General features: G+C 40.7%; 1 protein-coding gene across 3 annotated transcripts in view; it reads right to left on the bottom strand.

The window, feature by feature from the left end:
- Positions 1 to 239: 239 nt before the first annotated feature.
- Positions 240 to 17,280, bottom strand: part of FLI1 (Fli-1 proto-oncogene, ETS transcription factor) — a 140,671-nt gene continuing 123,630 nt past the window's right edge. For all 3 annotated transcript variants that reach the window (XM_060787065.2, XM_060787066.2, XM_060787067.2), the window contains 4 exons: positions 4,870 to 4,935; positions 4,353 to 4,415; positions 3,553 to 3,600; positions 240 to 1,869 (listed from right to left, as the gene is read on the bottom strand). In XM_060787065.2, coding sequence (XP_060643048.2) covers positions 1,340 to 1,869; positions 3,553 to 3,600; positions 4,353 to 4,415; positions 4,870 to 4,935 — 707 coding nt within the window. In that variant the 3' untranslated portion in view covers positions 240 to 1,339. The remainder of the gene's footprint in view (positions 1,870 to 3,552; positions 3,601 to 4,352; positions 4,416 to 4,869; positions 4,936 to 17,280) is intronic.

Below are 17,280 nucleotides of genomic sequence, written 5' to 3'. Positions count from 1 at the left end.
TTGGAGGGTTAATCTGTCATGGTGTGAGTTGTAGTACCCTCACAACCTTATGTATTTTGTAAAATAAAAAAAAGATTTCTTCTAACCCAGGCAATGCCGGGTACACAAGCTAGTAATCTAATAAAGTAAAGAATATTTTAATAAGATATAATTATATTTTAAGCAGAAGTTTCCCGTTTATGAAATTTCAATTCTCAGAATTCTTCCATTCTTCACTCCCAGGAGACACATCACATACATTTTCCTTCATTTAAGTTTATTTTTAGCAAAACAAATTACAAAGCTGTACCCCAAATGTACAGATTGAAAAGATGTACAAATTACATTTTTTTTTTAAAAAAAGAACAACAAATGATGGATTTGGTAGTTAAAAAAACACTGCATTTGTGACCGAGGTCAACTCGTTTCAGTTTTTTTTTTACTTTCAATACTGTGAGATATAGGTAAAAACATAACTCTGCATAATTTATACAGTAAGTTGCCCTCTGACTTGGTTGACCCTCTGAACACGGTCTGACAAACGCACAGCGTTTGTGAATCAGTTATGATTTTGCAACCCCCCAAATTCTGGTAAATCTTGGGGGATTGCTGTCATTTATATTAATTCCCCTTTGCATTCATAAGAATATCTGTCCTTGATGCATTACATCTTTTTTCCTTGTCTTGAATGTTTCTGCAGATCATACTAAAACCAGGTAACATAATGCATATTCTCAAAAGGTCCTTTCAATGCCCTTAATTAACCTAAAATATACATATATGTGTATAGGAATATATATTCATTTATTTCTTTTTTCCAGTTGAGAGAAAAAAAGACAAGCCGCCATTGGCTTCAAAGCTAAGATTCCAGTTGGTATCTCCAAACAAGGTCCTCATAATATCTGAATTTTCTCTTTCTCCCCCAAAACTTGAGCTGGGGAAGATACCGTTGACATTAGATCTGAAATGATCAAACAAACAAACATTTATCATCTAAGACTCAAAGGTCTTGGTCTTCCATTGCTTTCCAAAAAACTTGGATTTGATAACACGTTGTCTAAGAGCTGGACTGAAATATTTAACCGAGTCCTATAGAGCATATTAGGATTAGAACCAAACAAAATATATAATACTGGCCCATCGGAGAATCCATTTGCCCATCTGAGAGACAAGAAGCAGAACTACAAAAATAAAAAAGTCTTCTCCAATAATATTTATAATAAAATATTAATAACAATAATAATATCCAGTTTTCAGCTTTCTTCCTGACTAAACGGAGAATGTCCATCTGTCCAGAGATATCCATGAATGGAAGAAAACATCCAGTCAGATGAGAAAGGCCACCAAAGGTGAAAAGCATTTAGTAGTAGCTGCCCAAGTGCGACGGCATATGGGAATTGGCATGGCGCGGTACATTGGGATTTGGGTAAATGCTTCCTGCAGGGGAAGTCCAATATGGCGACGCAGCTCCAAAGAAACTGGAGGAAGTGACGGGCATGGAGGAAGCGTGTGGAGGCACAAAGTTCACTTTCTGCTGGTGCGTGTGATATGAAGGCATATAGGAAAGATCCGAAGGATATTTGTACATGGACGACTCAGTCGGGTGAGGCTGAAGTGCCTGGGCAATGCCGTGGAAGTCAAATTTATAGGCATACCGCTTGCCATGAACTTTGGTCATAATGTTCTTGTCATAGTAATACCGGAGGGCTCGGCTCAACTTGTCGTAATTCATGTTGGGCTTGCTCTTGCGTTCTCCCCAGCGCCGGGCCACCTCATCAGGGTCAGTCATCTTGAATTCTCCATTGGTTCCTTCCCATGTGATGCAGCTGGCATTGGAGCTGTCTGATAGCAACTCGAGGAGAAACTGCCACAGCTGGATTTGTCCACTCCCTAAGAGAAAGTTAAGAAAAAGACTGTGAAATTCTAAGCCTGCGAGGAGACAGGTGTTGTTATTGTAGTTGTTGTTGATGCCATTATTATTACTATTATTATTCTGTATGCAAGTTAATTGTCAAGGGCCTTCTAACTGTTGAGCAACACAGCCAGGGACCTTTCGGTGATGATTGCATATCTCTGCAACAGTACTCAGAAGAACTAGTCATAAACAAATACTTATTTGCTATGCCTGGTTACCTGAAAGTAATCTTTTCCCCCCTAGAAATGAAGATGAAACCATGTTAAGCAAGTGTGTTTACACTTCCCCTTGGAACTGAATTCCATAGACAATTTTTTCAAAGGAAACGTGTTTAGAGTTTGGGTGTAAGTTTTCAGGGTGTAACTTTTCAAGACTTATGAACCTTGGCATGGATTTTGGAAAGCCGGAGCTAGCCAAAATATATATTCAACAGTTTTTCTCTTCCTTTCTCCAGGATGAACACAGATGCATACGAGATGAACACCCACTGACATACACACACACACACACACACACACACACACACACAACGCTTTAGCTATTAGGAGTGTCCACTGTATTAAAAACCAAGTCTCGTGAAACAAACAAAAATCACCCTTGATCCTAATATTTTGGAAATATTTCACTGAACTAAAATAGGGTGAGAATGGTAATTAGCAGACATAAGAAGAGGAATCCAATGTTATTTGCTTTTTTTCTGAAACACTCTATAATAATATATTCTAGGATAGTGCTCGGTAATAACATTACAAAAAAAGAGTGCATGGAAATTAAGATGCAGAAAAAACTACGGAAAACTTCAAATCAGCAAATAAACAAATCCAACATTAAAAACATATGCCACATTACACTATTGAGCCCCCGGTGGTGCAGTGGGTTAAACCCCTGTGCAGGCAGGACTAAAGACCGACAGGTCACAGGTTCGAATCCGGGGAGAGGCAGATGAGCTCCCTCTATCAGCTCCACCTCCTCATGCGGGGACATGAGAAAAGCCTCCCACAAGGATGAGAAAAACATGAAATCATCCAGGCGTCCACTGGGCAACGTCTTTGCAGACAGCCAATTCTCTCACACCAGAAGCGACTTGCAGTTTCTCAAGTCGCTCCTGACACGACAAAAAAAAATCTGTGTTACTTAGGAGGTGGTTCCTAGAAAGTCTCCCTGAAGATATTCTAGCCTTTAATGTACTGTTGTTGTTGTTGTTGTTGTTATTATCTTGCTTTATCTCTCCCAAAGGAAACTCTAGCACTGCCCTAGCCTTACTACTATACCTATTTATTTATTTATTTATTTATTTATTTATTTATGTGTGTATATATCTATACAGCACCATCACTATGCATGACTAGGTCCTAGGACTGTTCTAGGACCTTGATTAAACTGCCTCCTACACTATCTCCTTAAAGGTGATTTAGATTCCAGTTCTAAAGACTGTGTTTTTTAATACAAAGATTTTAGTGGATGTAGCAGGAGATCCTGGGGAATCAAGCCACTGTGTTTTGCAGTATTTTTAAGTAACTTTTATCAATATGAAAAATAATCTGAATTTTAATTTTTCTAATGGGATCTGGAGGGTTTGGTAAGCTGGTGAAAACTGCCGACTTCTGATCCAGAATCCTAATCACAGAGTTAGTTCATAAATTGGTCAACTGACTTACCTGGATTAGCTAACCGACTGCTGGTGGGTCCTAAAATCTGGTAGGGATCTAAAACAAACAAACAATGTTAAAGGAGAGGTAACAAATGCAAATTAATACTTTTATACCTACTACACATGTTCAGGCTAAAATAGTTGTCCCTTGGATTTCCCCCCTAAATTTGACAATTTGACTATATCAGATGAAATAAAGTTAACTAAACACCCAATTCTAGTACTGGAGGAAAGTCTTTATATCAAGTAGGAGATGTTTAGACCTTCGGATGTTTTTACTAGTGCTACCATAATCTCTTGGAGCCCTCAGTTTGTTGACCGAAACTTCGCAGGTTCAATTCCAGGGAGCGGCGTGAGCTTCCGCTGTCAGCCCTAGCTTCTGCCAACCTAGCAGTTCGAAAATATGCCAGTGTGAGTAGATCAATAGGTACCGCTCCGGTGGGAAGGTAACGGTGCTCCATGCAGTCATGCCGGCCACATGACCTTGGAGGTGTCTATGGACAATGTCGGCTCTTCAGCTTAGAAATGGAGATGAGCACCACACCCCAGAGTCGGACATGACTGGACTTAATGTCACGGGACAACCATAATCTTTACCATAATCTCTTACCATTGGCCATGTCAATAGCAAATGTTTGCCTAGCAATACAATTGACAAGAATGTTGCTCCTGAGCCATTTCACGTTCTGCTGGGTCCTGCTTGCCTTTTTCATCACATCCAGGTTTTGTAGCCCGCAAATATTAGTTGTATTCCCTTCCCTTCCAAGTCAGGACTAGTGCAATTGTGTAAACATACAGCACCATTACCTGGCTGAGTTCGCTGCTGCTCTACATTTTTGCTTGCATTTTGTGTCCCTCCCAAAGGAGGACCTAGAGGTAACAGAGAAAGGGAGAGATATTGAGATGTTAAGAGAAGTAAGATGCAAGTGAGTGACATTTATTGTCATGTAAAATAGTCCAAGTGTTGAAATTTCATCTTCTTAAATATTTGAGAAGGTGGTACAAGACACCCTTAGGTCACCATGCTCAACTATATAGGAGAGTTGTTCATGGTGATTCCCATAAATCTTCTTCAACTTGAGTATCATTTCATCCCATTCTCCTGCATCTGAACAACAGGAGATGCCATGAGACTATTCATCCCTTGATAAAGCAAGACCCAAAGGGCAATGAGATGTCTAAGGAATCAACTCTTTCCAAGATCTCTGCTGTCGTTTAATTTGTGGTGGAAAGAACACCTTGGCCTGAAAGGTGTCATTGGACATGGCTTTGTTAGAAAACATCTGCCCACCAATCAAGTAAAAGATCAAGGTTATCAACATACTTTTGTTATGGCTGGAGTTCATGTTATTGCCCCATCCAGGTCTCCTAACTGCATCATATGAGGTGTCTAATAATTAAAATGAAAAGAGAGAGAAAATGAACAATAGAAAAGAATGAAAATAATTATGTTCAGAATACAATGCTTTGGAAAAAAGTAAAGAATTACTAGCTCTTTTCAATGGCTGAAAAATACCCACAACAGATAAAATTGATCTTTTCACATGCATTTTTGTAAATTCTTATTTTTTTTGTGGGAGGGAGGGCAGTAACCCACATGGATACAGCAGGCCCTGGTGTATATGAAAATGTCCATACAAAGAAAAACAGAATAGATTACCACATGTTAATTTCCATGAACATAAACATGCATGCATTTTCTTTTCTTTTTTAGTTTTATTTTATTTAAGTAGACATACATTTGCGTTTGTTGCATACAGTGCAATACTTTCTATCTATGAATGTTCCATAATCATTTATCTGATAATATATTTCCTTTAAGGGGTCACAGTCTACTATCTAAATCAGTGTTTCTCAACCTGGGGGTCGGGACCCCTGAGGGGGTCGTGAGGGGGTGTCAAAGGGGTCGCCAAAGACCATCAGAAAACATAGTATTTTCTGGTGGCCATTGGGATTCTGTGTGGGAAGTTTGACCCAATTCTATTGTTGGTCGAGTTCAGAATGCTCCTTGATTATAGGTGAACTATTCATCCGAACAACTACAACTCCCAAATGTCAAGGTCTATTTTCCCCACACTCTACCAGTGTTCACATTTGGGCATACTGAGTATTTGTGCCAAGTTTGGTCCAGATCCATAATTGCATGAATCCACAGCGATCCTCTGGATATAGGTGAACTACAACTCCCAAACTCAAGGTCAATGCCCACAAAACCCTTCCAGTGTCTTCTGTTGGTCATGGGAGTTCTTTGTGCCAAGTTCGGTTTAAATCTATTGCTGGTGGAGTTCAGAATGCTTTTTGATTATAGGTGAACTATAAATCCCAGCAACTACAACTCCCAAATTACAAAATCAATCCTCCCCCGCCCCAACCCCACTAGCATTCACATTTGGGCACATTGGGTATTTGTGCTCAATTTAGTCCAGTGAATGAAAATATATCCTGCATATCAGATATTTACATTACGATTTATAACAGTAGTAAAATGACAGGTATCAAGTAGCAACAAAAACAATATTATGGTTGGGGGTCACCACAACATATGGAACGGCATTAAGGGGTCACGGCATTAGCAAGGTTGAGAACCACTGATCTAAATAATACATATAAAAATATCATAGATTCTTACTTTACATCTGCTTCCTTCTTGTCTACAATTTTATTTATTTACTTACTTACAGTATTTATATACAATCTTATAGGATCATCGATATATATTTTTAGTTTAATTTTACATTAAGGTGTTGAATCATTGGTTGCCATTCATTAACGAAGTTATCTAATAGTTCTCCACTTAATAATACAGTTATTTTGTCAATTATCAGCATGTCTATAATATATTTTTTCCTATTCTTCTAAAGGAGGTGTCTCTGGGGTTTTTCAATATCTAGCATATACTATTAGAGCTGCCGGTGTTGTGTAAAACAAAATCTTTCCAAATTTTCTTTCTAATTTTTCATCGCGCATATTCAAAAGGTATATCTTGAAAAAAATGTTAAACACAAATTTCAAAACATGCATGCAATTTTGCCCAGGATAGATGGTAGGATTTCTTTTTAAAATGGGATTGTTATAGAAAACCAAACAGACATATCTACTAGGCCTGGGTAACAACGGAAAAAATTGTTTCTAAAATCGATTCGTTTTTTGAGGTTTTTTGCGTTTTGATATTTAAAAGAATTCTGAATTTTTTTTTAAAAAAAGTTCGATATTTACGAAATTTCGTAAATGGTAAAAAAATTACAAAACAATAACGAAACAATAACGAATCAATTTGTTAATGGCGGACGCGACTGCGCAATACGCTAAAAAACCTCCAAATGGGACAGGGGGAACTTCTGAAGCTTCCCTCTCCCTCTGTTGTTGACTGTTGGTGTGATATTATAATTTTTTTTCACTAATTAAACAAAAAGCAACTATAAAACTTGTCCCAGACATGCGGAAATAATAACGAAACGACCTCAAACCAATAACGAAACGAATACATAACGAAATACGAAGCATTTACGAAACGAATTGAAAAATTCGTTTCGTTTTTAATCTGCTCCAGAATGGTTCGTTATCGCTTCGTTAACAAAAAAATAATGAATTTTTAACAAATTACGAATTAACGAAACGAAACCGCCCAGCCCTAATATCTACCATCCACTTCTCTAAAGTAAGCATGTATAGGATCTGAAAATCCAGCTCTGAAAACAGAATGTGTGCACCAGATGGATTTGATCTCTTCCAACCCAAAAGGTCCATGAAAAAACAACTAAGAATTTCCCTGATAAATAAACATGAATTTTCCCCACAGGGAAAAAAACACACATTTATGAATCATCTGAATCTAATAGTTATTCCTGAGGACTAATATCATGAGGAGTGACTGGATGAGCCAATGTCTTACTCAAATCAAATTCGGATAAAGCAAACCAGATCCCAACATTTTCCCCCCATGAATAGACAAGGCAGCACTGAGAATGGAATTTTAAACTTATCTTCCTCAAAAATCATATTTGGGATGCTTTGCTTTTCACTTAGTGAATGATGGACAAGACTACATTGCTTGCTATGGCCTTTGGTCCCTAAAGCCAGGCATTTGAGACAGTTTTAACTGTGTGAATATTTAAAATCACCTTTAAGGAGCCTCACTTCTAACTTTTCTCTCATTGCAGTGCACTGGCAACATTTATTCAGATCTTCAAGACAGATGCTATATCTGAAAGCCTATGCCTAACAGCACACACATATCTTTTTCTGAGGGTATTATAGATATTGTTGGTGTTGTTATTTTTGGTGTTGCTACAGATATTACTATTTATCCTTTTCTTCCTCTGAACTAAAGAGGTCTTTGCTACTCCAGTATTATCTTCAAAAGAGCCTTTTTATTTCATGTCACTAAAACAGTGGATGTAGCTCTTAATGAGACATGCCGCATTATCACGGGGTGTCTGCGCCCTACACCACTGGAGAAATTACACTGCTTAGCCGGTATTGCACCACCTGACATCCGCTGGGAAGTAGCAGCTAATAGTGAAAGGACCAAGGCAGAGACATCTCCAGCTCATCCCCTGTTTGCATATCAGCCAGCACGTCAACGACTTAAATCTAGAAATAGTTTTCTAAGATCTACAGAGACACTCGCTGGAACACCTCAGTAAGCGAGAGCCCAAAAGTGGCAGGCTCAAACCCAGAACCTCAACCAATGGCTGATACCAAATGAGAGACTCCCCCCTGGGCACACAGAGGACTGGGCGACTTGGAAGGCGCTGAACAGACTGCGCTCTGGCACCACGAGATGCAGAGCCAACCTTCAGCTACAAAGTGGAATCCTTGACATGCGCGTGTGGAGAGGAGCAAACCTCTGACCACCTGCTGCAATGCAACCTGAGCCCTGGCACATGCACAATGGAGGACCTTCTTGCAGCAACACCAGAAGCACTCCAAGTGGCCAGATACTGGTCAAAGGACATTTAATCAACTACCAAACTCACAAATTTTGTATTTTGTCTGTTTGTTTGCTTCGTTTCTGTTAGAAATATAATATAATTGACTAGTTGCCCTGACACAACAAGTAAATAAATTTCATGTCAAAAACATTGTATAAATAGGAATAAAACTAATTTAATAGAGGGAGCACAAGCGGCTAAATAATTTTAGATGGAAAACTAGCAATAGTGACTGCATTGTTTGTAGCTTTAAACAGTTCTTCCTCTGTGCATGAGGCAGGGCATTGTGGGCAAGCATATTGATGTGGAATTGTTTGTTCTGCTCCACAGTCACATAAGGTGGAGGATTCTTTTAAATAGTGCCATTTTGCCAGGTTGTATTTTGATCTGCTCAATCCACTTCTGAGTCTGTTTAGGGATTTACAAGTTGCCCATTCTTGGTTTGCCCCTGGAGGAGGACCCTCGGGGCGGGGGGGGGGGGGGGGGGGAGGAAGGATTCAATTGGGATTTCCAGCTTTAGCTGCCTAGGGATGCTCTTGCTGTTGCTGGGGGAACATTAAGCGGATTGGTGGTTCTCATGAAGCTTTCCTCTGATTTGAATCTACTGGGATGAGGCTGAGAGCCATACAGTGGTGGCTGTCACGGTGTTCAACATTATTTCTCTCACAGTTAGCAGCAATTTCCCATTGCACATTGGGGTTGGGGGGATGGCAGCTAGCTTATGGAGTCTATCAACAGATGTAGGTTTGAGACATCCTGTGGTTATTCTGCATGCTTTGTTCAGTGCTATATTCACCTGCATTGATAAGAAATAAAATCCACATCCATCCATGGCAGACCAGAGATGAAGCCTTCCCAGAACTCCTAATCCTTTGTTGCTGTTGTGTGCCTTCAAGGCATTTTCAGTTTACGATTGTCTCTACTGCAATCCTATCATGAGTTTTTTTCTGGGACTAAGAATGTGTCACTCACCCAAGATCACCCAATGGGTTTCTATGTTCATGTGGGAAATCAAACCCGTGTCCTTAGCATCAAAGTTCATTACTCAAACCACAATGCCATACTGGCCTCTACTTTTTTCCCCTTAATAACACAGCCCCCTAAAATTTTCTTGGGTTTCTTGGGTTTTAGGCCTATTCTTGGGATTGTTTGGAGCAATGATTCGGAAAATTGCATTAGACAGACCATATCTGCTCTAGTTTCCTAGATATAGTTATGATGATTTTCTATGGGAGAGCAGATGGTGACTGGCATGTGGCATATGTTTTGTATCTCAAAAGATGGAGCTGATGGGGGAAAATTGGTGCTATAACTGGTCTAACATTTGAGGCACCAAAATGTGTGTTGTCCAGTGTAATAGTAGTCATGGTGGTTCCATATCTACACAATTGGCTTACTGGAAGGCACACACAAACCCTACAGAAATGCACTCCAGAGCAAATAACCACATGCTTAAGAGGGCACAAACGTCAAGCAACCTATATCAAGAAAGGGAATGAGAGAGAGAGACGTTGTTCTGTAGAAAGAAACCACATATTCACCCTTTTTTTGTTTCAGGAAACAGCCCACTCCATTCTAAGATCTTTCTAAAGGCACAAACGTAACCCAGCCAGCTCATAACCCCCACACATGTGCAATAACACTGCCTGCCATGCACGAGAGGCATGGCGGGAGCAAGGAAGAGGGGGAGCCTGCTTATTTTGCTAGAGGGGGAAGGAAGGATAATGGTTACTTAGAAAGTGCTCCAGACAAGCTGTCAGGTTGAATTCAGGGAACTAGAGTCTAGCGTTGGGACAACATTGGCCTGACGTGATCCCCTGTGAGTAGGGTTTCCTGCCTGCTACAGCTCAGAGACAACGGAGCTTTGTTTCCAAAGAGTTTCTTTTTCTCTCTCCTTCTTTTTTCTCTTTCTCCTCCTTTTTTGGGGGTAAAGACACACACACACACACACACACAGCCGCCTCCAAGAGGGTCAGTGAGAAAGCAGACACAACACTAACTTGGGAATTTCAAAGGAAAACATTAAAAAAAACCCGCAAGAGCAAGCTACTGTCTCTCCTGGAATCATAACTCTCTTTGTCGAACCATGGGATCATAATAAAAACCAGAGAAAAGTCAAAATCTAAGCAAACATAAAACACCAGGTGTGGGACAACCAGCTACAAAAAGCTATATGCTAAAATGTACAAAATATTGTTTGAAGAATGGAAAGGTCAAAGGCAAACTCTTCTCTTACTAGCAAAAAGTCTTCCTAGGAGGATAGATAACTAAATGCATGACTTCTCTCCAGCTCCACCTTAAGGCAGATGTCTCAAAATGGCACCTTTGAAACTGAATAGTCAATGGCTCTTATTTCCAGGTTTCAGTTTCTCAGAATGAAACTTGAAAATGGGATGGATACTCCTAATGTGTAGAGTCAGGGACATGAGTAAGATGAGGGCAATGAGGCGAGTGTTATAGGCATGTAATGCTAGTTTATTCACAGCCTTCTAGATATTTCTCTTGGGCAGCACTGCTCTGAGAAATGGCCATTTTTTGGGTGCCACTCAACCTCTTCTGTGGCCTTTCAATTATCCATTGTCTTCTAGTCTTTAATGTGAGGTAAATAATGTAAAAACTGTTTTAGCCTTATGCTAAGGAAAGTTGGGGAATGCTCTGGAGTTTGGGCAAACTCTGGAACTGTCCTACACTTTAGGTTGGATCTGATGCAGACCGGTTCACACTGAGAGTACAGAAAAAGGGGAATAGATTGGAGAAGAAGGGAGAATTGCCCACAACAGCCATCTGAGTTAAAGATATTTATGTAGTGTGGTGGTTCCCAACCACTACACTACAAAAAAAAGGTCAAAAAAAGGTTTCCAACCTTTTTTCGACCACTTGACCAGGAACTACTTTGACCAGGGACCACCTGACCAGGGATCACTTTGCCCAGGGACCACTTGAACAGGGACTATTTTGATCAGGGACATTAGTACCAAAAAAATTACAAATCAGTTTTTGGTCAACTTTAGATTTGGTTTGGTTATTTCGGGTGCTGATTCAGAAAATTGCATTGGATAGACCACATCGGCTCTAGTTTCTGATACAGAACATATGTCATCCAGTAGTCACCATCTGCTGACCCACAGAAAACCATATTTAATAAGCATTGGCACTATTACAGGGTTTTGTGAGATCAGTCACTTTTGTTGCAATTATGTAGTAACAGTGAGGCCATTACCATATATTTTAGTTCTTGGGGACCACTGGTGGTCCATGGACCACAGATTGGGAATGACTGATGTAGAGGCTGACTATCCTACAATTTATTGTCGAAGGCTTTCATGGCTGGAATCACTAGGTTCTTGTGGGTTTTTTCGGGCTATAGGGCCATGTTCTAGAAGCATTTCTCCTGACGTTTCGCCTGCATCTATGGCAAGCATCCTCAGAGGTAGTGAGGTCTGTTGGAACTAGGACAATGGGTTTATATATCTGTGGAATGGCTGGGTGGGGCAAAGAGCTCTTCTCTGCTGGAGCTAGGTGTGAATGTTTCAACTGACCACCTTCATTAGCATTTGAAGGCCTGGCTGAGCCTGGGAAAATCTTTTGTTGAGAGGTGTTAAGATGTGCCTGGTTGTTTCCTCTCTGCTGTTTTGCTGTTGTAATTTTAGAGTTTTTTAATACTGGTAGCCAGATTTTGTTCAATTGTTTCTCTAGGTGTCCACTGGTTGGTACAGCAGGAACCCAGCCAGAAAGTCAGTGTTTCATTGTGTTTGTTTTAATTTTGGTGGCAAAGAAAACACATTTTAAAAAGGGATTTCTTGCCTCCATTTTTTGGAAATCTCTTCCACAGATTCTTACAATTTCTGAATTATCTAGGACCAAGGGCAGAAAACAAGTGCTCATGCAACGCACTCAAGATATCTATGCTCAACTGGACCTAGCAAGCATAGATAGGTCTTCTGCCACAAGGTTTTTAGCTTCCCACAAAAGGAATATCAATTCAGAACACTATCTGACTATTCCACTTCCGCTACCCTTAAGAATATATACTAAGGCTAAGTTTGAACAACTTGGTATTATGATGCAAACCGGGTGTTACTGTAACATCCCAAGAAGTGAGAGATTCTGCGTATGAGGAGAAAAAATAGTGGAAGATATTGAACATTTCTTAATTGACTGTCCAGCATATACTGAACTGCGATAAAAATATCTACATCCAATATTACCCAACTGCAGGACCCCCAACAGAAATGATCTTCTGGCATTTATCTTGCAAGGACAGGAAAAATCCACCATAATCAGAGTTAAGCCTTTTTATTCTGAAAGCTATCAAGAAAAGAGCACATTTTCTGAAAGAAGAACCAGGGAAATAAGATTCTGACTGTAAATAGACCGTCAGCTGCTGTCCTCTCCTTCTTGCCTTGTCTTTTATTCGTGTTGTATTTTGAAATGGTCATATGACTGGTCAAATTTATTATTATTATTATTATTATTATTATTATGTATTTTAAAAAGAGATTTCTTGCCTCCATTTTTTGGAAGTCTCTTCCACAGATTCTTAAAAATAAGGATATAGTTTTCTGAGGTAATCCTCTGGTTTAAATAATATAGCTTCTTTCTTGTTTATTGTCCTTGTCATCAGAGTAGTGGTTCCCAAACTGTGGCCTACAACTCCCAGAAATCCCAGTCAGTTTACCAGCTGTTAGGATTTCTGGGAATTGAAAGCCAAAACATCTGGGTACCCACAGGTTGAGAACCACTGCATTTGCGCAATAGTGCAAGTATGCTATTTCTCTGATTTGTTGATGCAGTAGAGCACTATAACTCTAAAAGAGAAGGGGGAAAAAAGAAAAAGAAAAAGTGGAGAAGAAGTTGAAATAAGTGTGCACAAATGTGGGAATAAAAGGTTACAGCCAATAGTGTGAATTGTCAGAAATACAGACATTGTAGGAGAACAAGGAAGAGGAGAGAAGAGGAGAGCATTGCAGTATTGACTACTGCAACACTCTCTATGTGGGGTTGCCTCTGAAGACTGCCCGGAAGCTGCAATTAGTCCAACATTCGGCAGCCAGATTACTAACGGGAATGGGGTACAGGGAGCACAGAACTCCTTTTTTGCGCCAGCTCCACTGGCTGCCAATTAGCTTCCGAACACAATTCAAAGTGCTGGTTTTAACCTGCAAAACCCTATATTGTTCCGGCCCGGTTTACCTGTCCGAATGTATTCTCCCCTATAAACCACCAAGACAATTAAGATCTTCTGGTGGGGCCCTGCTCTTGCAATCGCGTCTGGAAGAATGAGAGACAGGGCCTTTTCTGTGGTGGCCCCTCGGCTATGGAACTCTCTCCCGATTGAGATCATATCTGCTCCGTCCTTCCTGACCTTCAGGAGGCTGGTGAAATCCTGGCTATGGAAGGAAGCATTCCCAGAGTAATGGTTGGAACCGGCTACAGAACAAAGTTATTGACCACACATACGGACTGAGTTGGACATGATTTTATCTTGGCGATTTGGCTTATTTGTAATTTTAATCTATATGTATTTTAACTCGTTATTGTATGATGTTTTTAGATTGCACTGTTAGCAGTGAATCCTTGCTGTAAGCCAGTCTGAGTCCCTCTACAGAGGTTGAGAAGATCAGGATATAAAAGTTTTAAATAAATAAATAAATAAATTGTTTGGGACAGCATACGTTGAATATCCAGCTCGATCAAAGCTGGGGAGTTGAAGCAGAGTACAGCAGCACACTGAGTTATACTCACACGAAACACACTGTTTCAATTCATTTTTGTATGAAATTTGTGTTGAGCACATGCAGCAAGGAATGTGTTTTCAGATACTACTTGGACAATACTGAACCTTTGGCCCTGCATGGACAGCCCTTGCAATTTCTCTCCTCTTCCTTGTTCTCCTAAAATGTCTTTAATGTCCAAACTGAGATGCTGTAAAAATTGAACCAGACTCCTTTCTATTAAAACAGAATAGGCCGATAGTCTCAAATCATTCTTCTTAGAGATGAGAGGAGGCTCATTTCATTTACAAGAAAATTGTCCCTCAGCCAGGAAAGCCGGATGATTCTCATTAGAACAATTTAGGTCTCCAAGGCAGCTGAAGACAATTTGTACCAAGGACACTAAATACCGTACATTTGAAAAGTTGGGATGCTTGCTAATGTGAAATCTCAGCCAATGTCCAGAGGAGGTTGGGCTCGATCCAGGAGGAACCTGCCACATGAACCACAAGGCAGACTGACATGGAGGCAGCCAGGGACAACTTAAGCATGTTCCTGAGTAATCCCACAGCTCCATGTGATACTGTTCAAAGCCATATGTTGCTTTGCTTAGTGGGCTGGATGCAAAGGGTGAATACTGATTAATGGCTAATGAAAGCCAGCCAGGAACACACACCACACTGACCTGCTCCAAGAAGAGGCTGGAGTTCAGTGCATACTAGTATGGCCGGGGGTCAAGTGCCCCAAAGAAAGAAGGCCAAACTGTTCACACGTCTGGAAGCCAGGCCCTATGAGGTACATCTTAGGGAGCTAGGTGTGTTCAGTTTGGGAAAGAGAAGGTTGAGAGACGACATGATAGCTGGGCTTAGATATGTGAAACGAAATGCAAAGAGACAGAATGGGGGACGCCTGGCTTGAGAGCAGTACGTGTGAAAAAGATCTTGAAGTCCTCATGGACAGCAAGTTAAACATGAGCCAACAATGTGATGTGGTGGCAAACAAAGCCAATGGGATTTTGGCCTGCATCAATAGGAGCATAGTGTCTAGATCTAGGGAAGTCATGCTACCCCTCTATTCTGCCTTGGTTAGACCACACCTGGAATATTGTGTCCAATTCTGGGCACCACAATTGAAGAGAGATATTGACAAGCTGGAATGTGTCCAGAGAAGGGTGACTAAAATGATCAAGGGTCTGGAGAACAAGCCCTATGAGGAGCGGCTCAAGGAGCTGGACACGTTTAGCCTGAAGAAGAGAAGGCTGAGAGGAGATATGATATACATGTATAAATATGTGAGAGCAAGTCATAGGGAGGAGGGAGCAAGCTTGTTTACTGCTTCCATGGAGATTAGGACAAGGAACAATGGCTTCAAACTACAATAAAGGAGATTCCATCTGAACATGAGAAATAACTTCCTGACTGTGAGAGCCATTCAGAATCATAGAATCATAGAATCAAAGAGTTGGAAGAGACCTCATGGGCCATCCAGTCCAACCCCCTGCCAAGAAGCAGGGATATTGCATTCAAATCACCCCAGACAGATGGCCATCCAGCCTCTGTTTAAAAGCTTCCAAAGAAGGAGCCTCCACCACACTCTGGGGCAGAGAGTTCCACTGCTGAACGGCTCTCACAGTTAGGAAGTTCTTCTTCACTATCTGCCCTGGAGTGTGGTGGAGGCTCCTTCTTTGGAAGCTCTTAAACAGAGGCTGGATGGCCATCTGTCAGGGGTGCTTTCAATGCAATATTCCTGCTTCTTGGCAGGAGGTTGGACTGGATGGCCCATGAGGTCTCTTCCAACTCTATGATTCTATGATTCTATATAGAGGAAGAGAAAAGCTTATTTTCTGCTGTTCTTTATATGAGGACATGGAGCAATGAATTCAAATGGCACAAAACAGATTCCACGGAAACATTAAGAACTTTTTAATAGTAAGAACTGTTTGACAGTGGAATATGCTTGGAGTGTGGTGGAGTCTTTATCTTTGGAGGTTTATAAGCAGAGGCTGGATGGTCACGCGTCAGGAGTGCTCTGCATGGCAGAATTGGGCCGGAGTGCCTGGCCTTTGTGGTCTCTTCCAACTTTGTGATTCTTTCACCCTGTTACAGTTGTTTCCTCATTTATAGTCTGTTCTGCTCCCCATTTCAGAACTTGCAAGAGTTACGTACTTTGTTGGACTTCCATCATCTCACAGTTTGCACTGCCAGCTGTGCTCATTCGGGGATTATGGGAAATGCAGTCAATTTATGTTTTGCCTGAGCATAGGTACACCTAATGCTATCTGTTGTGTTTTCTAGGAAATGTGACCCCAGTATATTAGAAACATCTCCTTCTGTGTTTTAATATATGTATATATCTGTGCCGTGATTGATGGTCCATGCACCTGAGAATGTGGGCAAAATTTTCTCTGGTGCATTGATTGGTTACTGAAAGTATGCAATTCAATACATTGGCAGAGACCGAGGAAAAGCACATTCCTCCAAACCATTTCAGCCAAGATGGAATTCATTTTCTCAGTTTTGGAAGACATAACTACTAGAAGTGACAGCCAAGTATTATTATTATTTTAATTATAGATCCTCTGGATTTAATTTAATGAAGTTTATGGGAGGATGTGGCAGGGTGGAGCAGGGAGATAGTATTGTTCTTTGTTAGTTTCTCAGAGGATAAGATAAGGGGTTTCTTGGCATCACCTTTTTCCTAGCTCTCTTAGCAGTAGTGTTGTAGGTTTCCTGGAAAAAGTAGATCTGGGAAATTTTCCATTATTTTTATTTTGTGTCAGGAGTGACTCGAGAAACTGCAAATCGCTTCTGGTGTGAGAGAATTGGCCACCTGCAAGGACATTGCCCAGGGGATGCCCGGATATTTTACCATCTTGTGGGAGGCTTATCTCGTGTCCCTGCATGGGAAGCTGGAGTTGACAGATGGGAGCTCACCCTGCTTCCTAGATTTGAACTGCCAACCATTCAGTCAGCAGTTCCTGCCGACACAAGGGTTTAACCCACTGTGCTACCAGGGCTCATTGTTAGAAGCAGGGGGGGATTCAATTTAACAATGCATGTACTTTACAAAAGCTTTTAGAGAAAGCTT

Source organism: Anolis sagrei, chromosome 7 (genome assembly GCF_037176765.1).
Source record: "Anolis sagrei isolate rAnoSag1 chromosome 7, rAnoSag1.mat, whole genome shotgun sequence".
NCBI lineage: Eukaryota > Metazoa > Chordata > Lepidosauria > Squamata > Dactyloidae > Anolis > Anolis sagrei.
Note: the sequence above shows the minus strand (reverse complement) of the source record. Positions and strands in the feature narration are given on the sequence as shown.